The sequence below is a fragment of the Polychytrium aggregatum genome, assembly GCF_025602895.1.
Source record: "Polychytrium aggregatum strain JEL109 chromosome Unknown BJ171scaffold_37, whole genome shotgun sequence".
Lineage (NCBI taxonomy): Eukaryota > Fungi > Chytridiomycota > Chytridiomycetes > Polychytriales > Polychytrium > Polychytrium aggregatum.
The window spans coordinates 27,272-48,149 of record NW_026516239.1 but is presented as its reverse complement, the minus strand read 5'-3'; the positions used below and the strand labels follow the sequence as shown (position 1 = coordinate 48,149).

At 58.1% G+C, this 20,878-nt stretch overlaps 1 protein-coding gene across 1 annotated transcript; it reads right to left on the bottom strand.

Moving 5' to 3' along the window:
- Window positions 1-18,254: 18,254 nt before the first annotated feature.
- BJ171DRAFT_427187 (P-loop containing nucleoside triphosphate hydrolase protein) lies at window positions 18,255-20,330 on the bottom strand (the record flags this gene model as incomplete). Its single annotated transcript, XM_053107797.1, has 8 exons — window positions 18,255-18,527; window positions 18,645-18,864; window positions 19,027-19,310; window positions 19,435-19,476; window positions 19,564-19,650; window positions 19,724-19,794; window positions 19,949-20,066; window positions 20,259-20,330. The coding sequence occupies 8 exons, from the start codon at window positions 20,328-20,330 to the stop codon at window positions 18,255-18,257; spliced, it is 1,167 nt and encodes a 388-aa protein (XP_052963759.1).
- Window positions 20,331-20,878: the final 548 nt, after the last annotated feature.

Sequence of the window (20,878 nt, the reverse complement as noted above, 5' to 3'; positions counted from 1 at the left end):
AAAAGTGGGCGATCGAGCAGGGCGAAGGGGGCGATGCACGAACGAGGGCCGAGAAGGACCACCGAGACAGGCAGAGAACCAAAGCGAGGGAGGCGCAAGCAAAAGCGAAGCACCTGGCAGGAGAAACGTGCAAAGGCGAAGCAATGTGACTCAACGTCCAAGAAGCGGATTGGTCAAGTATAAGGTTGGGGCAAATGCATGCGAGATGAACAAGAGATCGGGGCGGTCAGGCAGGTCATGAGTCACCGGTGGTGGGACACATGACCGGCAGCCGAATTGCAACCAATCGCAGCAAGGCGCGTGCACAAACAAACCGGCGCGTGCGAAGAAGACAAAGGAAGCGGAGCAGCGCGGGGAAACGGAAGTGCGGAAGGAGCGGAAATGGCAGGCAAAAGGCGGAAAATTGGAGGGGAACTGCAAAGCTACACACAAACAAACAGAAAGGCAAAAGAACAGCCAAGTGTGCAGTCAAAGTGGAGAACAAGCAGAAGCTATCCCTAACAGGGAACCGACTTGAGCGACGATCTTGAACGGCCCAAGCTTGGTGTGGTCGAGCTTGGCCGTGGGTCGCTGGGTCTTGATGTTCTTGGCGGAGAGCCAAACTCGGTCTCCAATCTTGAACGGAGGGGAAGGGGAGTGGCCGGGGTCGTAGAACTTGGCTTGGGAGTCCTGGGCAAGGGCGATGTTGAACTTGAGTTCATCGTGGAGGGAGTGAATGGCTCGGGCTTGATCGTCGGCGACGGAGGCATTCTTGGTGGTGCGGGGAAGGGCGACGGAAAAACGAGGGTGGTAGCCGGTGTAGGCAAAGAAGGGGGAGCAGCCGAGGGTTGCTTGAGAGGTGTTGTTGTAGGTGAACTCGGCGTGAGGGAGAAGCTGGGCCCAGTCGTCTTGCTGGAAGTTGATGAAGCAGCGGAGGTACTGCTCGAGGATGGCGTTGACCCGCTCGGTCTGGCCGTCGGTCTGCGGATGGAACGCAGTCGACATCTTGTGCTTGATCTTGAGGCGGGTCAGGACGGCTTGGAAGAACTTGGAGGCAAAGGTAGATCCTCGGTCTGAGACGATATCGTCTGGAAGACCGTGCTTGGTGAAGACGTGCTCGACAAACATCCGAGCAGTGTCCTCGGCGTTGGCCTCGTTGCTTGACGGGACGAAGTGGGCCATCTTGGTGAAGCGGTCGACAAACACACAGATGGCTGTGTGTCCAGAGGACTCGGGAAGCTGGGTGATGAAGTCGACGGAGACAGAAGACCAAGGGCGATCGGGAACAGGGAGCGAGGCAAGGAGTCCGTAGGGCTTGTGACGGGAGTGCTTGTTCCGCTGGCAGGTGTCGCATCCGGAGACATACTCCTTGATGTAGCGACGCATGGTCGGCCAGTGGAAGGTCCGGGAGACGAGCTCGAAGGTCTTGGCGACGCCGAAGTGGCCGGCGGTCGGCGAGTCGTGGCACTCGACGAGAATCTTGCGCTTGAGCTCGGGAACATCGGGGACGCAGACGAGACCTTCAAAGAGCAGAAGGTCGTTGTCGACGGAGTAGCCGGGACAGGAGGCAGGGTTCTTGAGGACTTGGGACAGGATCGGACCAAAGGTAGAGTCCTTCTTGAGGTTTGACTTGATGAGGGCGGCGATATCCTCGGACTCGGGGGCAACGGGAACAGCTCGGAGGGCGGAAACGAAGAGTTTTGGTGGCAGCAGGGTCTGGGTGTTCGGGGAGCTACGAGAGTCACCCCCCTCCTTAGGGAACTTGTCCTTGCGGGAGAGGGCGTCGGCGGCATTGTTGAGGGTTCCGGGTCGATACCTGATGACGAAGTTGTAATCGCCAAGGATCTCGGACCAACGGACTTGGCGACGGCTGAGGTTGCGGGAGGTCTGGAAGTATTCGAGGTTCTTGTGGTCGGTGACGACCTCGGTGGCTTGGGAGGAGAACTCGAGGTAGTGTCTCCATTGCTTGAAGGCTGCGACGATGGCGAGAAGTTCCTTATCATAGATTTGATAATTCATTTCCGCATCGAGCAGCTTCCGGGAGTAGAAAGCCACGGGGTGCAGGAGGCCTTCGTCGTCGCGCTGACTGAGAACAGCGCCAAGAGCATAGTCAGATGCGTCGGCTTCGATGACGCACTGACGCTCGGGGTCGAAGTGGCGGAGGACAGGACCGGTGCTCAGGCATTCCTTAAGCTTCAGGAATGACGTTTGAGCCGAGGGAGACCAGGAGAACTTGATGTCCTTCTTCAGGAGGTCCGTCAGCGGGGTGGCGATCTTGGAGTAGTCCTTGACGAACCGACGGTAGAAGTTCGCCAGGCCGAGGAAGACTTGGATGTCGTGGGCAGATCGGGGGATCTCCCACTCCTGGATGGCCTTGACCTTGTCGGGATCCATGGAGATTCCATCGGGCGAGATGATGAACCCGAGGAAGGCGACGGAGGACTGGTCGAACTCACACTTTTCAAGCTTGAGTGAGAGTCCGGCGTCTTGGAGCTTGGTCAGGACTTTCTTGACATGAGCCTCGTGCTCGGCAGGATCGGAGGAGTAGATGAGGATGTCGTCCAGGTAGACGACCACGAACTGGTCAAGGTATTCTCGGAGGACATCGTTGACGAAGGCTTGGAACGAGGCAGGAGCGTTGGTCAAGCCGAACGGCATGACGTTGTACTCGAAATGGCCGTAGCGGCAGCGGAAGGCCGTCTTCCACTCTTCACCTTCAGCGATGCGCAAAAGGTTGTATGCGCCTCGCATGTCGAGCTTGGTGAAGATCTTGGCCTTGCCGAGGTTGTCGAACGTCTCGGCAATCAGAGGAAGGGGACAGCGGTTCGGCACGGTGATCTTGTTCAGGGCCCGGTAGTCGACGCAGAGACGGAGGGAGCCATCCTTCTTCTTGACGAACAGGACTGGGGCACCGGCAGGGGACTCGGAACGGCGGATGAAACCCTTGGAGAGGTTCTCTTGGATGTAGGTGTGGAGGGCGTCCATCTCCGGCTTGGAGAGGTTGTAGACGGGCCCAAACGACGGAGACGCACCTTCGACCAACGGGATCGTGTGGTCGTAAGGGCGGTGCTGGGGGAGCTTGTCGGCCTCGGACTTGGACAACACCTTGGCAAAGGACGAGTACTTGGAGGGGACAGAGGGCTCGGCCTTGGGCTTGGCTCCAGCGTCGACGGAGCAGAGGGACAGGACTCGGGCAGCATCCAAGAGGAACACTTCCAGGCCTTCCTTCTGGACGGCGTGCTGGAAGGGGATGCTGCCGATCAGGCTGACGCTGGGCAGGGACTGGGTCTTGGTCTTGGTCTTTGGGACGGCAGGAGGCAAGGCAGGACTGGGCTTGGGCACGGCAGGAGGCAAGGCAGGGAGGATCTCGGGCTCGGCTGGGGACTCGGCTGGGGACTTGGCAGGAACAATCTTGGACTCGGGCAGGGACACGGCAGGCTCGGCGGGGACCTCAGCAGGGGACTCGGCAGGGCTGGACCTAGAGGACTGTGGCTCGGGAGAGAACGGGGAGGCCAAACTGTGGATAGAGGTGCAAGGCAAGAAAATAGAGTCATGGTGCCAGTCAAAGTAGGGTTTGTGTTTCTTGATCCAATCCATACCCAAGATGATCGGGTATGAAGCCAAGGGAATCAGCGCGAACGAGATTTGTTCATAGTGGCTGATGCCTGTGATCATAGAAACACAAACTCCAAGACTAGACTCCATCGAAGAACCATCGGCAAGAGTGATGACGAAAGAAGTTTCAAAGGTGGGGAGAGCGTGGGTTGCGGCGAATCCAGTGTCCATAAACGAAGTAACCGCGCCGGTATCGATCATGGCGGTTGCCCGTATGGACTCTGGACCGCACAGCAGAGTCACAGCGAGGGAGGGCTGACGTTGGATGTCAGGCTCGGGAGGCGAAGACGAAGAAGCAAGAGCGGTGGAAACGGTGGCAATGGTGACGGGGGCAAGATGGCAAAAGGCAGAAGAGTGATTTACCGTGGAGACATTTACAGGAGGAAGATTTATGACATGATTGACGCCTAGGAAAGCTCCTCCGACCTTTTCTAGGCAGAGAAGTTTTCCTGGTCGTCAAGTTTATTCACATCAACGACAGCCAAAGAAGCATCGATGGCAGCCAAGCGGGAGGATGCCTTATTGGGGCAGCGAGGGGCAATGTGCCCTTCCTGCTTGCAATAAAAGCAACGATTAGCAGCACGGAGGGCGGCCTTGTCCTCGGCGGTCAGCCTGCGAGCGGAAGCCTGGCTGAGGTCCATGGGCTGGGGAACGTTGAAGGCTTGAGCGGGGCGAGGAGGAGGAGCAGGAGCGAAGGGACGAGGAGCCGGACGGAAAGGGAGAGGAGCCGGACGAGCAGGAGCAGGAGCAGGAGCGGAGCGGTGGTTGGGACGGCGGGAGCGTTGGTCCTCCTGGCGGTTGTCGATGGCGATCGCCGCTTGCATGAGATCTTCGAGGTTGTCGAAGGAGCGGCGGGAGAGTTCATCTTGAACCGAGGGCTTGAGTCCACTCTCGAAGTGGAACATGAGAGGGTCTTGGGACCAAGTGACGAGGTGGACGGCTTGGCGGCGGTACTCGGCGGCATAGGCGGCGGCGGAGGTGACTTGGTAAAGCCTGACCATCTCGCGAGCAGCGGCGATGGTGGGCTGGACCTGGCCAAAGGCAGCACGGAGCCACTCGGAGAAACCGGCAAAGTCACGGATGGCAGGGGGAGAGCACTCGGGGTCTCTCTCCAACTGATCGATGTACGGCTGCATGTAGTCTGCAGCAGTACCATCGAGATAGGATAAGGCGTAAAACACCTTATCCCTTTCAGTCTGGAAGAGGGGAGGGTTGGACACGAAGGCCAGTCTGCAATGCGAGAGGAAGGCATTGCAGCGGCTCGGGTCCTTACCAGAGAAGCGGTCGGGAGGACCTATCTGCCTGGTGGCAGAGTTGCGACCAGCAGAGTGATCCTCGGGGTCTTGGGCAGGATCATCGACGTCGTCAGGTACGCCGAAGTAGGGGCGACCTGCGCGACGGATCGGAGCGGGAGCAGGAACTGGAGGAGGTAGCTGGGCCTGGTAGCTGCGGAGGGCCTCCTGGACACTGGCGGCGACAACTTGGCGGACATCCTCTTCACGGCGAGCCAGGACCTGGTCCATACGATCGGTGATGCGGTTGAGCGCATCATCCTGATCGTGGAGGAACTTGGAAAAGTCCTGGAGAGAACGGGCGTTCTCGGCGGACTGGATAATGACCGCACGGATGGCCTGGAGCTCGGGCTCGGAAAGGCCAGAAGGGGAAGCCATTGGTAAAAGAGATAGCGAAGGGAACGGGGACAAAAGCTGGGCAAGTGGGGGGTTGTTGAAGGTCTTGCCAAGTGTCAAGACTGGACAACGGGGCAAGCAGGGAAGCGCGCAAGAGTCCTAATGCAAGACTCGAACGTAGGGAGAGGAGCGGGGACTGGACTGGGACACAGAGTGTCAAGTGTGAAGCCAAAGTTTTATTCTAGATCCAAGGCTTAGGATACTAAAAATACAAAGTGGCAAGACGAAGGCAAAAGACAGAGGCTGGTCGGAGGGCTATTTATGCGAGCGCCAAGGATCGACGTTGCAGAGCGAGGGGGCAGGAGCGAAGCAGCGGCGGGGAGGGCGAAGCAGCGAGCGAAGCAGGTGGCGGCCGTGACTCGGGATCCGTGAGTCAGCGGGCGTCAGTGGCGGCGGCATGGCGGCGCCAAGGCGTCAGGCGGCGTCGAGGCGGCGTCGTGGGCGTAACCCACGACCAACAGCAAGGAAGCGGGAACGGAACACAGACAGCGCGCGTGCTGGCGGGAAGACAACAAGGCAGCACAGCGCGGGAAACAAACAAACAGAAGGAAGGGAAAGCGCTAAGGCAGGCAAACAGAAAGGAAAGGGCAAAGGCAAAGGAAGGAAGAGGGCAAAGGCAGAGGGTGTTCATGACAGGCTCAGACATGCAGGGCTATTTATAGACCGGGAGAAGGTCGAGGGGCAAAAGTGGGCGAGAAGGGTGGAGCATCACAGAGAAGCGAGAAGGGGGTGCGAGAGTGGCTGGTGTGCAAGCGAGAGAGGCTTGGCACAGCCCGGGGACATGTGCCGAGCGGTGGGGGAGGCAGGAAACCAGTAGACGCGGGTGGCAACGGCGCGTGCTCATGCATGGGGGCAAACAAACACGTGGGGACTCATGATTGGTGCGGAGGGCGAGAGCATGCGGGACAATCTCATTGGTCCGTTGTGATGCTGGTCATCACACTATCTCCTCCTTAAACTACGGCGTGTTCCATCTTGAGTTCTCCTGGGGCCAGGCTTGTCTGGGTAGCGTCGGTGGTACTCCGCGGCCACCGTTGGGGCAAAGACAATGTCGGCGGGCTCCCAACTTCGATCGGTGACCGGGTAGCCTTTCCAATCGATGAGATAGTGCAGCTTTCCGCGCACGAACTTGGAGTCTAAGATCTCTTCGACCTCCCACTCCAAGTTCCCATCGATGACCACCGCAGGGGGCGGCGCTTGCACCCGACCCGGAAGCGAGTTCTTCTTGTAGGGCTCAAGAAGAGACACATGGAACACCGGGTGCACCTTTATGTCCTTTGGCAAGTCCAGGCGGAAAGCCAATGTCCCGACGGCCTCGAGGATGGTGAATGGTCCAATCCTCTGGTAATCCAGCTTCTTGCTTGGGCGAGTGGTGCTGATGTTACGAGTCAGCACCCAGACTTGATCGCCCGGACGCAAGTCGGGAGCCTGGGACCTCCGGAGATCTGAGAAGTGCTTGTAGTCAGACTTTGCCTTCTCAAGATTCTCCTTCAACAGTGCCAGGTTCCGCTGGAGATGTTCAACCCTCTCCGTGGCAGAGGGAACATCAGGGCCGCCAGCGACAACGGGGACTTCGAACCTTGGGTGGAACCCATAGGTTGCCAAGAATGGCGAGGCATGTGTTGACGAGTTCTCGAGGTTATTGTAAGAGAACTCGGCCAACGGCAGCAGCTCGGCCCAGTCATCTTGCTGATACGACGTGTAACAGCGCAGGTATTGGTTGATGACCTGGTTGACCCTCTCAGTCTGTCCATCGGTCTGGGGATGGAAGGCCGTGGACAGACTGGTTTGGATCCCGAGCTGCGTGCAGAGTGCCTTCCAGAACCGAGAGGTGAACTGACTTCCTCGGTCTGAAACCACTGTGTCGGGGAGGCCATGGAGACGAAAGACATTGTCGAGGAACAGTGACGCAGTCTCCTCCGCCGACGGCAGTGAACGCCAGGACATAAAGTGTGCCATCTTTGTGAGGCTGCATACCACCACAAAGATGCAGGTGTGACCCTTGGACTTTGGCAGATCAGTGATAAAGTCCATGGTCAGTGTCCCCCAGGGTCGATCGGCTGTCTGGAGTGGCAACAGGAACCCAAACGGCTTGTGTCGCGGAGCTTTCGAGCGTGCACAGGTGTCGCACGTCGAGACGTACTCTTTGACATCTTTCCGATAGGTTTGCCACCAAAACTGTCGCGATACCAGAGCCAGAGTCCGTCGGATGCCTGGATGACCCACAGCGACTGGGTCATGGCACGACTTGAGCGCCGGAACTCGGCACGACTCTGGGACCACAATCCTGTTCTGGAAGGTGAGGTACTGGCCATTCCAGACGAACTTCGGGTCACGACGGTATTTGTCTAGACCGGGATCCCGAGCCTGCTCTTCGGCTATGAGCTGCAGCAAATCCACAGGGTCACTGCGACTTGCAACCGAAGAGCGGGCGTCTCTGCTTCGGAGCACGCGTATCACCGCGGCAGGATCGAGAAGCAGAGGCGGATCCCTCGACACGGAGGCCGACGAAGGGATGTAGTCCGAGCGACGAGACAGGGCATCGGCCTTGCCGTTCCTCGCACCAGGACGGTACTGGATGCGGATGTCGAACCGAGACAAGAACTGGGACCACCGTGCATGACGCTGGTTTAGGATGCGAGCCGTTGCCAGGTACTCCAAGTTCTTGTGATCGGTCAGAACGGCAACGGGATGCTGGGCGCCTTCGAGGTAGTGTCGCCACGCCTCGAAAGCCTCCTTGATCGCCAACAGCTCTTTCTCGTATATGCTGTAGTTACGTTCAGCATTCGAGAGTGTCCGCGAATGGAACGAGCAAGGATGAAGGCGATCATCAGCACCCCGCTGGGAGAGCACGCATCCAAGCGCAAAGTCCGACGCATCTGACTCTACGACGAACGGCTTGGATGGGTCCGGATGCACCAGAACGGGCTCCGAAACGAAGGCATCCTTCAAGGATCTGAATGCTTTATCGGCTTCGCGGGACCACTGGAAGCCATGCGTCTTCCGGAAGAGCCGAGTCATGGGCCCCGCGATCTTTGCGTATCCATCGATGAAGCGTCGATAGAAGTTCGCAAACCCGACAAAGGATCGAAGATCCGAGATGTTGCGCGGTATGGGCCAATCCAAGATCGCAGAGAGCTTGGATCGCTCCATACCGATGCCCTCGGGCGAGACCATGAAACCAAGGAACGAGACCGAGGTTTTGGAGAACTCGCACTTCTCCAGCTTGCAATACAGCTTTGCAGCTCGGAGCTTCGAGAGGACCTGCTTGACGTGCTCTACATGCTGCGACGGATCAGCACTGTAGATCAAGATATCGTCAAGATACGCAATTGCGAACTGGTCCAACTCGGTGCGCAGGACGTCGTTGATGAAGTGCTGGAACGTCGCTGGCGCGTTGGTGAGCCCAAAGGGCATCACCAAGTACTCGAAGTGCCCATATCGAGTACGGAAAGCTGTCTTCCACTCGTCCCCGGAGCGGATGCGCAGCAGATTGTAGGCTCCACGAAGGTCCAGCTGTCAAGACTGGACAACGGGGCAAGCAGGGAAGCGCGCAAGAGTCCTAATGCAAGACTCGAACGTAGGGAGAGGAGCGGGGACTGGACTGGGACACAGAGTGTCAAGTGTGAAGCCAAAGTTTTATTCTAGATCCAAGGCTTAGGATACTAAAAATACAAAGTGGCAAGACGAAGGCAAAAGACAGAGGCTGGTCGGAGGGCTATTTATGCGAGCGCCAAGGATCGACGTTGCAGAGCGAGGGGGCAGGAGCGAAGCAGCGGCGGGGAGGGCGAAGCAGCGAGCGAAGCAGGTGGCGGCCGTGACTCGGGATCCGTGAGTCAGCGGGCGTCAGTGGCGGCGGCATGGCGGCGCCAAGGCGTCAGGCGGCGTCGAGGCGGCGTCGTGGGCGTAACCCACGACCAACAGCAAGGAAGCGGGAACGGAACACAGACAGCGCGCGTGCTGGCGGGAAGACAACAAGGCAGCACAGCGCGGGAAACAAACAAACAGAAGGAAGGGAAAGCGCTAAGGCAGGCAAACAGAAAGGAAAGGGCAAAGGCAAAGGAAGGAAGAGGGCAAAGGCAGAGGGTGTTCATGACACTACCCCCCTCTCAAGGCCCGAGCTCCGAGAGGGCCAGGCTTCGAGGGATGAGAGGAGTGGTAGGCTGCGACAGGCTCCGGACAATGTGCAAGATTGCTGGCGGGCTCCCAGGTGCAATCCATCACCGTGTAGCCACGCCAGTGCACAAGATACTGGAGCTTACCTCGGAACAGCCTGGAGTCCAGGATCTGTTCGACTTCCCATTCGTCGTGGCCGTCGACTTGGATGGGTGGAGGGGGCGGGATGATTCGACCTGGGATCTTGTCATCGGCGGCAGGCTCGAGGAGGGAGACGTGGAACACCGGATGGATGCGCATGGACGAGGGCAAGTCCAACTTGAAAGCGCGGGAACCGACTTGAGCGACGATCTTGAACGGCCCAAGCTTGGTGTGGTCGAGCTTGGCCGTGGGTCGCTGGGTCTTGATGTTCTTGGCGGAGAGCCAAACTCGGTCTCCAATCTTGAACGGAGGGGAAGGGGAGTGGCCGGGGTCGTAGAACTTGGCTTGGGAGTCCTGGGCAAGGGCGATGTTGAACTTGAGTTCATCGTGGAGGGAGTAAATGGCTCGGGCTTGATCGTCGGCGACGGAGGCATTCTTGGTGGTGCGGGGAAGGGCGACGGAAAAACGAGGGTGGTAGCCGGTGTAGGCAAAGAAGGGGGAGCAGCCGAGGGTTGCTTGAGAGGTGTTGTTGTAGGTGAACTCGGCGTGAGGGAGAAGCTGGGCCCAGTCGTCTTGCTGGAAGTTGATGAAGCAGCGGAGGTACTGCTCGAGGATGGCGTTGACCCGCTCGGTCTGGCCGTCGGTCTGCGGATGGAACGCAGTCGACATCTTGTGCTTGATCTTGAGGCGGGTCAGGACGGCTTGGAAGAACTTGGAGGCAAAGGTAGATCCTCGGTCTGAGACGATATCGTCTGGAAGACCGTGCTTGGTGAAGACGTGCTCGACAAACATCCGAGCAGTGTCCTCGGCGTTGGCCTCGTTGCTTGACGGGACGAAGTGGGCCATCTTGGTGAAGCGGTCGACAAACACACAGATGGCTGTGTGTCCAGAGGACTCGGGAAGCTGGGTGATGAAGTCGACGGAGACAGAAGACCAAGGGCGATCGGGAACAGGGAGCGAGGCAAGGAGTCCGTAGGGCTTGTGACGGGAGTGCTTGTTCCGCTGGCAGGTGTCGCATCCGGAGACATACTCCTTGATGTAGCGACGCATGGTCGGCCAGTGGAAGGTCCGGGAGACGAGCTCGAAGGTCTTGGCGACGCCGAAGTGGCCGGCGGTCGGCGAGTCGTGGCACTCGACGAGAATCTTGCGCTTGAGCTCGGGAACATCGGGGACGCAGACGAGACCTTCAAAGAGCAGAAGGTCGTTGTCGACGGAGTAGCCGGGACAGGAGGCAGGGTTCTTGAGGACTTGGGACAGGATCGGACCAAAGGTAGAGTCCTTCTTGAGGTTTGACTTGATGAGGGCGGCGATATCCTCGGACTCGGGGGCAACGGGAACAGCTCGGAGGGCGGAAACGAAGAGTTTTGGTGGCAGCAGGGTCTGGGTGTTCGGGGAGCTACGAGAGTCACCCCCCTCCTTAGGGAACTTGTCCTTGCGGGAGAGGGCGTCGGCGGCATTGTTGAGGGTTCCGGGTCGATACCTGATGACGAAGTTGTAATCGCCAAGGATCTCGGACCAACGGACTTGGCGACGGCTGAGGTTGCGGGAGGTCTGGAAGTATTCGAGGTTCTTGTGGTCGGTGACGACCTCGGTGGCTTGGGAGGAGAACTCGAGGTAGTGTCTCCATTGCTTGAAGGCTGCGACGATGGCGAGAAGTTCCTTATCATAGATTTGATAATTCATTTCCGCATCGAGCAGCTTCCGGGAGTAGAAAGCCACGGGGTGCAGGAGGCCTTCGTCGTCGCGCTGACTGAGAACAGCGCCAAGAGCATAGTCAGATGCGTCGGCTTCGATGACGCACTGACGCTCGGGGTCGAAGTGGCGGAGGACAGGACCGGTGCTCAGGCATTCCTTAAGCTTCAGGAATGACGTTTGAGCCGAGGGAGACCAGGAGAACTTGATGTCCTTCTTCAGGAGGTCCGTCAGCGGGGTGGCGATCTTGGAGTAGTCCTTGACGAACCGACGGTAGAAGTTCGCCAGGCCGAGGAAGACTTGGATGTCGTGGGCAGATCGGGGGATCTCCCACTCCTGGATGGCCTTGACCTTGTCGGGATCCATGGAGATTCCATCGGGCGAGATGATGAACCCGAGGAAGGCGACGGAGGACTGGTCGAACTCACACTTTTCAAGCTTGAGTGAGAGTCCGGCGTCTTGGAGCTTGGTCAGGACTTTCTTGACATGAGCCTCGTGCTCGGCAGGATCGGAGGAGTAGATGAGGATGTCGTCCAGGTAGACGACCACGAACTGGTCAAGGTATTCTCGGAGGACATCGTTGACGAAGGCTTGGAACGAGGCAGGAGCGTTGGTCAAGCCGAACGGCATGACGTTGTACTCGAAATGGCCGTAGCGGCAGCGGAAGGCCGTCTTCCACTCTTCACCTTCAGCGATGCGCAAAAGGTTGTATGCGCCTCGCATGTCGAGCTTGGTGAAGATCTTGGCCTTGCCGAGGTTGTCGAACGTCTCGGCAATCAGAGGAAGGGGACAGCGGTTCGGCACGGTGATCTTGTTCAGGGCCCGGTAGTCGACGCAGAGACGGAGGGAGCCATCCTTCTTCTTGACGAACAGGACTGGGGCACCGGCAGGGGACTCGGAACGGCGGATGAAACCCTTGGAGAGGTTCTCTTGGATGTAGGTGTGGAGGGCGTCCATCTCCGGCTTGGAGAGGTTGTAGACGGGCCCAAACGACGGAGACGCACCTTCGACCAACGGGATCGTGTGGTCGTAAGGGCGGTGCTGGGGGAGCTTGTCGGCCTCGGACTTGGAAAACACCTTGGCAAAGGACGAGTACTTGGAGGGGACAGAGGGCTCGGCCTTGGGCTTGGCTCCAGCGTCGACGGAGCAGAGGGACAGGACTCGGGCAGCATCCAAGAGGAACACTTCCAGGCCTTCCTTCTGGACGGCGTGCTGGAAGGGGATGCTGCCGATCAGGCTGACGCTGGGCAGGGACTGGGTCTTGGTCTTGGTCTTTGGGACGGCAGGAGGCAAGGCAGGACTGGGCTTGGGCACGGCAGGAGGCAAGGCAGGGAGGATCTCGGGCTCGGCTGGGGACTCGGCTGGGGACTTGGCAGGAACAATCTTGGACTCGGGCAGGGACACGGCAGGCTCGGCGGGGACCTCAGCAGGGGACTCGGCAGGGCTGGACCTAGAGGACTGTGGCTCGGGAGAGAACGGGGAGGCCAAACTGTGGATAGAGGTGCAAGGCAAGAAAATAGAGTCATGGTGCCAGTCAAAGTAGGGTTTGTGTTTCTTGATCCAATCCATACCCAAGATGATCGGGTATGAAGCCAAGGGAATCAGCGCGAACGAGATTTGTTCATAGTGGCTGATGCCTGTGATCATAGAAACACAAACTCCAAGACTAGACTCCATCGAAGAACCATCGGCAAGAGTGATGACGAAAGAAGTTTCAAAGGTGGGGAGAGCGTGGGTTGCGGCGAATCCAGTGTCCATAAACGAAGTAACCGCGCCGGTATCGATCATGGCGGTTGCCCGTATGGACTCTGGACCGCACAGCAGAGTCACAGCGAGGGAGGGCTGACGTTGGATGTCAGGCTCGGGAGGCGAAGACGAAGAAGCAAGAGCGGTGGAAACGGTGGCAATGGTGACGGGGGCAAGATGGCAAAAGGCAGAAGAGTGATTTACCGTGGAGACATTTACAGGAGGAAGATTTATGACATGATTGACGCCTAGGAAAGCTCCTCCGACCTTTTCTAGGCAGAGAAGTTTTCCTGGTCGTCAAGTTTATTCACATCAACGACAGCCAAAGAAGCATCGATGGCAGCCAAGCGGGAGGATGCCTTATTGGGGCAGCGAGGGGCAATGTGCCCTTCCTGCTTGCAATAAAAGCAACGATTAGCAGCACGGAGGGCGGCCTTGTCCTCGGCGGTCAGCCTGCGAGCGGAAGCCTGGCTGAGGTCCATGGGCTGGGGAACGTTGAAGGCTTGAGCGGGGCGAGGAGGAGGAGCAGGAGCGAAGGGACGAGGAGCCGGACGGAAAGGGAGAGGAGCCGGACGAGCAGGAGCAGGAGCAGGAGCGGAGCGGTGGTTGGGACGGCGGGAGCGTTGGTCCTCCTGGCGGTTGTCGATGGCGATCGCCGCTTGCATGAGATCTTCGAGGTTGTCGAAGGAGCGGCGGGAGAGTTCATCTTGAACCGAGGGCTTGAGTCCACTCTCGAAGTGGAACATGAGAGGGTCTTGGGACCAAGTGACGAGGTGGACGGCTTGGCGGCGGTACTCGGCGGCATAGGCGGCGGCGGAGGTGACTTGGTAAAGCCTGACCATCTCGCGAGCAGCGGCGATGGTGGGCTGGACCTGGCCAAAGGCAGCACGGAGCCACTCGGAGAAACCGGCAAAGTCACGGATGGCAGGGGGAGAGCACTCGGGGTCTCTCTCCAACTGATCGATGTACGGCTGCATGTAGTCTGCAGCAGTACCATCGAGATAGGATAAGGCGTAAAACACCTTATCCCTTTCAGTCTGGAAGAGGGGAGGGTTGGACACGAAGGCCAGTCTGCAATGCGAGAGGAAGGCACTGCAGCGGCTCGGGTCCTTACCAGAGAAGCGGTCGGGAGGACCTATCTGCCTGGGGGCAGAGTTGCGACCAGCAGAGTGATCCTCGGGGTCTTGGGCAGGATCATCGACGTCGTCAGGTACGCCGAAGTAGGGGCGACCTGCGCGACGGATCGGAGCGGGAGCAGGAACTGGAGGAGGTAGCTGGGCCTGGTAGCTGCGGAGGGCCTCCTGGACACTGGCGGCGACAACTTGGCGGACATCCTCTTCACGGCGAGCCAGGACCTGGTCCATACGATCGGTGATGCGGTTGAGCGCATCATCCTGATCGTGGAGGAACTTGGAAAAGTCCTGGAGAGAACGGGCGTTCTCGGCGGACTGGATAATGACCGCACGGATGGCCTGGAGCTCGGGCTCGGAAAGGCCAGAAGGGGAAGCCATTGGTAAAAGAGATAGCGAAGGGAACGGGGACAAAAGCTGGGCAAGTGGGGGGTTGTTGAAGGTCTTGCCAAGTGTCAAGACTGGACAACGGGGCAAGCAGGGAAGCGCGCAAGAGTCCTAATGCAAGACTCGAACGTAGGGAGAGGAGCGGGGACTGGACTGGGACACAGAGTGTCAAGTGTGAAGCCAAAGTTTTATTCTAGATCCAAGGCTTAGGATACTAAAAATACAAAGTGGCAAGACGAAGGCAAAAGACAGAGGCTGGTCGGAGGGCTATTTATGCGAGCGCCAAGGATCGACGTTGCAGAGCGAGGGGGCAGGAGCGAAGCAGCGGCGGGGAGGGCGAAGCAGCGAGCGAAGCAGGTGGCGGCCGTGACTCGGGATCCGTGAGTCAGCGGGCGTCAGTGGCGGCGGCATGGCGGCGCCAAGGCGTCAGGCGGCGTCGAGGCGGCGTCGTGGGCGTAACCCACGACCAACAGCAAGGAAGCGGGAACGGAACACAGACAGCGCGCGTGCTGGCGGGAAGACAACAAGGCAGCACAGCGCGGGAAACAAACAAACAGAAGGAAGGGAAAGCGCTAAGGCAGGCAAACAGAAAGGAAAGGGCAAAGGCAAAGGAAGGAAGAGGGCAAAGGCAGAGGGTGTTCATGACACCAGCTTAGTGAACACCTTCGCGCCTCGAAGTCGGTCCAGCAGCTCGCCGATCAGCGGTAAAGGGTAACGGTTCTTTACCGTGATACCGTTCAGTGCGCGGTAGTCAACGCAAAGACGAAGTGAGCCGTCCTTCTTCTTGACGAAGAGGATTGGTGAGCCTGCTGGGGACGACGAAGGACGAACGAATCCCTTGGCAAGATTCTCGTCGAGATAGTCACGCAGAGCGTGAAGTTCGGGCTCGGACAGTGAGTACAGAGGCCCGAACTTTGGCGACTTGCCCGGCTCCAAGTCAATGGGGCAGTCATAAGGGCGATGCGGAGGCAAGGAGTCAGCTTCCTGTTTAGAGAAAACAGACAGGAAGTCCTTGTACTCCGCAGGCACTTCGACAGTCGCAGTGCTCGGCTCGTCAGTGGGCAGGACATGGACCTGAAAGATGGTCAGGGGTTGCGTTCCATGCCTGCATGCATCCAAAGACTCGCGCATCGAGCGGTAATCAATGCTGCAGACGCGGAGAGGAGCGTCCGAGCTGAGAGGAGGGGCGTGGACAAGGTCAGAATAATGTTCGACGGTTACTTTATTCTGAACAATGTCCGAAGAACAAACAACAGGAGGAGGTACATCAAGGAGGGAAAGAGAACTGACAACAGAAGAAGGGGTTTGGGAAGAGCGAAGGGGTTCGGGAGGAACAAGACAAGAAGGGGAAGACGAAGGTGGGAGCGTAGGAGAGGAGCTTAGATCAATCAAAGGAGTGGAATCATCAAGAAGGGGAGTGACATTGGAGGAAGTGGAGCAAGACGAAAGAGAAGTAGTGCATGGAGAGGGGTCGGAATCAACAGAAGGAGGGAGACAAAGAAGACCGCGAGACCAGACAATCTTGGGCTCGGCGGTGCGCAACCAAGGAAAGCCAAGGATAAGTGGTTGATGTGGAGACCTGATCACATCGAACCGAAGGCGTTGCGAGACGTCCCCGAGAATCACCTCGAGTGGAGCAGTCTCGCGGAGGATGGGGCCAGACGACAGCGGCTTACCATCCACGCCTTCCACTGCCAAGGGCGAAGCCTTGGAGCAGGTGGGGACAGAGTGTCGAGCAACAAAGTCCTCGTCGATAAAGTTGCCAGAGGCACCAGAATCGACAAGTCCTTCGCACGACAGAGAATCACCAGAAGGAAGACGAACAGCGACGGGAACAACCAACGAGCAACGACGAACAGACGAAACACAAGACTTTGGTTCGGTACCAGCTTCGGCACCAGGGTTGCGGCTAGCACAGACAGTTAACTTTGCCGAGGGTTGGCAGGACAGCTCAGGTATTTGCACCTGTGGATGAGGTGCAGTTCCCAGTGACACCAGAGGTGCCACGGGTACTATGCCAGAGCTGAGAGTGTCCGCCGGTCCAGAGGCAAGGCGAAGCTGTCCGCACATCACTGCTTCCCCAGTACTTACCAAAGGCACCTTACCAATGTCTTCACTTTCGGAAGGCGGTGGGCACGGCTCCGGTTCAAGGCCTTCACTTAGAACCGGGCCTGGTCGTTTCCCGAACTGAAGTCTTGCACTTCTCCATCTTCGTAAACGATGGTGCGGATGATCCTCGGGCCGGGAGGTCCAGGGGGCGGTCCGGTAGCTCTGGTAGATCCAAACTTGACGGGGCAGTTTCGTACCAAGTGGCCCTTCTTGCCACAGTACAGGCAGAGTCCAAAGCGGCGGCGGCGTTGTTTCTCCTCGGCGGTCAGGGGTCCAGAGACGGCAGAGTCCACTTGCATGGGCTCGGAAACAATGTAGGAGGGGTGCGGCGGAGCGAGGACGGGCGCGGGAGCGATGGCGGGAACGGCAGCGGAGGCGGAACCAAAGGCGAACTGGGAAGACCGGTAGCGGGCAGGCGTGCTTCGGCGCTCTTGACGGCGCTCGCGGATTCGTGCATCGAGCTCGTTACAAAGCTCGATGTACTCCTCCAGATCTCGTGGCAGAGGGCGAACTCGCGAAAGTTCGTCTCTGACATCATCCGACAAGCCAAGTCGGAAGAACGAGATCTTTGCACCGTCGTTCCAAGTCGTATCGGCGGCAATACGAAGGAACTCGGATGCATAGACTGCGCACGGGCGGTTGCCCTGAGACAGTGTGGTGATCACTGACTCGGCAGTCCTGGCCCGATCAGGGTCGTCAAACACTTTGGAAAAGCGTTCTAGGAAATCGCCAAAAGAGTTGAGTCGGGGATCACCCATCTCAAGCATCGGAGTCGCCCACTGGAGAGCCGGTCCAGTGAGCAGACTAATGACGAATCCGACCTTAATCGGGTCAGCAGGGAACCGGTGGGGCTGCATTCGTATATACAGTTTGCACTGATTTACGAATGCCCGGAACCCTTGCCGGTTACCGTCGTAACGGTCCGGCATCTGCACGCTGTACCCAGCGGCAGGAGCATCGCGAGCTGTCCGGAGCTCGGCGAGCTCGGCCTCCAAGGCACGGAGGCGGTCCACGAGGGCAGGATCCATGGCGGGACTGGGACTGGGACTGGGAAAAAAAAAAAAAGCGAGGAGGTTCAAGAACAGGAGAGCGAAGAGGGCTCAGACACAAGTGTGCTTGAGGTTCGGACAGGACTAGGAAAGGGGCGGGGCTAGGAGCGGAAGATACCAAGCAGGTGGTATCAGTAGAAGAGAGTTCGAACAAAGTGTAAGGAGTGAACAAGCGCAAGGACGAAGACCAAGTGCTTGGTATGAGCTTTATTAGCTTTTAGCCCCGAACACCAAAGAACAAGTTTTGTTCGAACTGGTGTTCAACATAGGCTCAGACATGCAGGGCTATTTATAGACCGGGAGAAGGTCGAGGGGCAAAAGTGGGCGAGAAGGGTGGAGCATCACAGAGAAGCGAGAAGGGGGTGCGAGAGTGGCTGGTGTGCAAGCGAGAGAGGCTTGGCACAGCCCGGGGACATGTGCCGAGCGGTGGGGGAGGCAGGAAACCAGTAGACGCGGGTGGCAACGGCGCGTGCTCATGCATGGGGGCAAACAAACACGTGGGGACTCATGATTGGTGCGGAGGGCGAGAGCATGCGGGACAATCTCATTGGTCCGTTGTGATGCTGGTCATCACACCATGAGACCCGGCGCAAAGGATCGGCCTATCGAGGGGCACAGAGGGCGAATGAGATCCGCACCGTGTCGAGAGTAGCCATCAGCTTCTTGTCCAACTTTGGAAACTTGTCGATCTTGAACAGACTGAGCTTGGACTTGAACTCTTCGACATTCGGAAAGTCTCCCCGAGGCAAGCGATGCAAGTGCTCCAGTTTGGTGAACTCGGCAGCGAGGTTGGCGAGCAGCTCGCTCTGTTTGGACGACTTGCCGAAAAACCCCGGCATCTCTTGCTTGAGGTGGGATATGATCAGGGCATGAATCTACATGTGCACGGTTGAAGGTCAGCCACTCAGTTCAGAGGATGTCGCATCGCTGCCGAGAAATCTGTGCCATACTGAATCGCAGTCCACAAGCACACTCCTCTCGGTGTCACCAACCTTGACCATCGACGCCCGCTTGACAATGTCGTTGATCTTTCTCATCGTCGAGTTGGTCGAGAGAGACCGGAGATCGGCGAGGAGATCCTCCTGCTCGGCAGAGAGCAGCGCCTCACAGTCTCGATACCGAAGCGGTTGGTCCCAGAAACTTCCAATGTAGACCCTCATCACCTCGGGAGTGTTCAGGACCTTACCCAGGGACCACATCAGAGCACCGTAGCTTCAGACGCAATGTCGCGCAATCAAAGTCATTACAACCCCGGCGGCGATGTCAATGAGGGATCAGAATCAGCGCCAGGTCACATCAGCGGGCGAGCCAACGTGCCATCAATCAAGTCCTGGGCTCGACCGAGGGAGCATAGCGCTGCGGCTCAAGACTCACACTCTCAGAAGCTGTTGTCCGTTGACCATGTCTGCTTTGTTGAGGATGACTTTGACCTTTTCCTCGTTGCCCTTCAAACCCATAATGCAGTCCTTGAACTCGTCGCTGATGTCGAGCTTGTGGGCATCAAACAGGAGCAGAATGGCGTCCGCCCTCGCCGCGAAATACTCCATCACCCCAGAGAAGTCGTAGGAGCGGCCGATGCGCTGCTTCTCTCCCGAAAGCACTCCCGGCGTGTCGATCAGGGTGACCGACTCGAGAATGGGCGAGCTTGTATATGAGACCTGGGAGAAGCCCGATATTCGCATAAGGCAGATGTCCGACCCCCCCCTCCTTCAACTGATGTCTGCTCGCCACATCTCTCAGACCGGCGGGCAACATGAAGTTGTGGGCACTCCATATTCGTACCTGGAACTTTTGAAGGAAACTGGCGCCAAACCGTGACAGAGACTGGCAAGTCGAATCTGCTGTGAGCTGCGGGTCGAATGCATCCTCGGCGACGGCGGCATTCCGACGTGACTCTGCAGTCCTACTTACCGTGAAGGGCAGATCCCGGTCGACAGCTGCTGCATTTCCGGGGATGATGCGGTCTTCGCCGCCAAGGATGGCAATGAAGCGGTCCGTCTGGGCGATCGGAGGTACAGGGACAGTGAGTCGCAAAGTCACAGAGGATCGATGGTGTGCTGCACCGCCCTACCGTGGGCTCGGGGCCAATGTGGCAGCCTGGATACTCCTTCTCAAGAATATACTTGATGAAGGTGCTCTTTCCTGAGCGGTGGAGTCGATCGGCAATTAGCGGGCCACCATGAAGCCCGTTCACAAGCCGGGAAAGCGATGAGAGGCGGCATCGAGCACGGCCCAGACTCAATCGAGCACGGCCCAGACTCAATCGAGCATCCGCCGAAGCATTCCCCGGACCCACCGACAGAATACTGTCCCATCAGCAGCACAATCGGTTTGGCTGTGAGGTCTGCATCCGTGAGCGACGGCGTTGAGAACTGGTCAAAGGAAAGCAGTTGCTCGACAGGCTTGATCTTGCTCTAGATGGGTTGAGCGTCGCAGGCCATCCGTGGAGTTGGAATCGCGCATGGTCCACAATCCCAGTGATGAGCGCAATACATGAGCGTATGAAAGACGGGACGAGACAATCGATCAGAAACTCATTCGCTGAACCCTGCCTCTGCTTGCTCGCGTCTTGATATCGTCACGCGCAGATACATTCGGCGCACTACCTTGTATATATCCTTCAGTCCCGCGATTATGTCGGTGTAGTTCGGGACGCTCTCGGCTCGCTTCTTCTTCATATTGATGCTGTAGGCAGAAACAGGCAGGCGGATACGATGGAGATTTGCAAGCTGCAGCGCTCCCAAAACGAATCGGGGCGACCTGCTCTTGGGGCTGATGAGCGCTTTCCCGAGCGCATTCTCAATCACAGTGGCCGCCCACGAACCTCGATTCATGTGGTGCCGCATCACTCCAATGCCCTGGCCTGATCCACATCCTCAGCATCTGAAAGCGCCATCCATAAACTTCAATGTCCAGCAGATCCAGGCGGTACATCCAACACTACTCTATCAGCACGGCCAAGATATTCCGCTTGGATTCGGTCCTATGATCGCCAACACGAGCTCGCTGCAACCCGCTGGAGACAACAATGGCGAGATGCATCAATGGCCGGCGCATCTGCCCATTCTGTGTGCCCTCTCTATCCATTATTTCATTTGCAACACCGTCTTGGTCTCGATCAGACTGGCTCAGGTCGAGTCGCCCGGATGCCTCTCGATCGATCTGGGGGCTGCTTATTGGCAGCGGCTCTGTGCTGGGCAAACCTGCGCATCCTGGGTCCATTGTC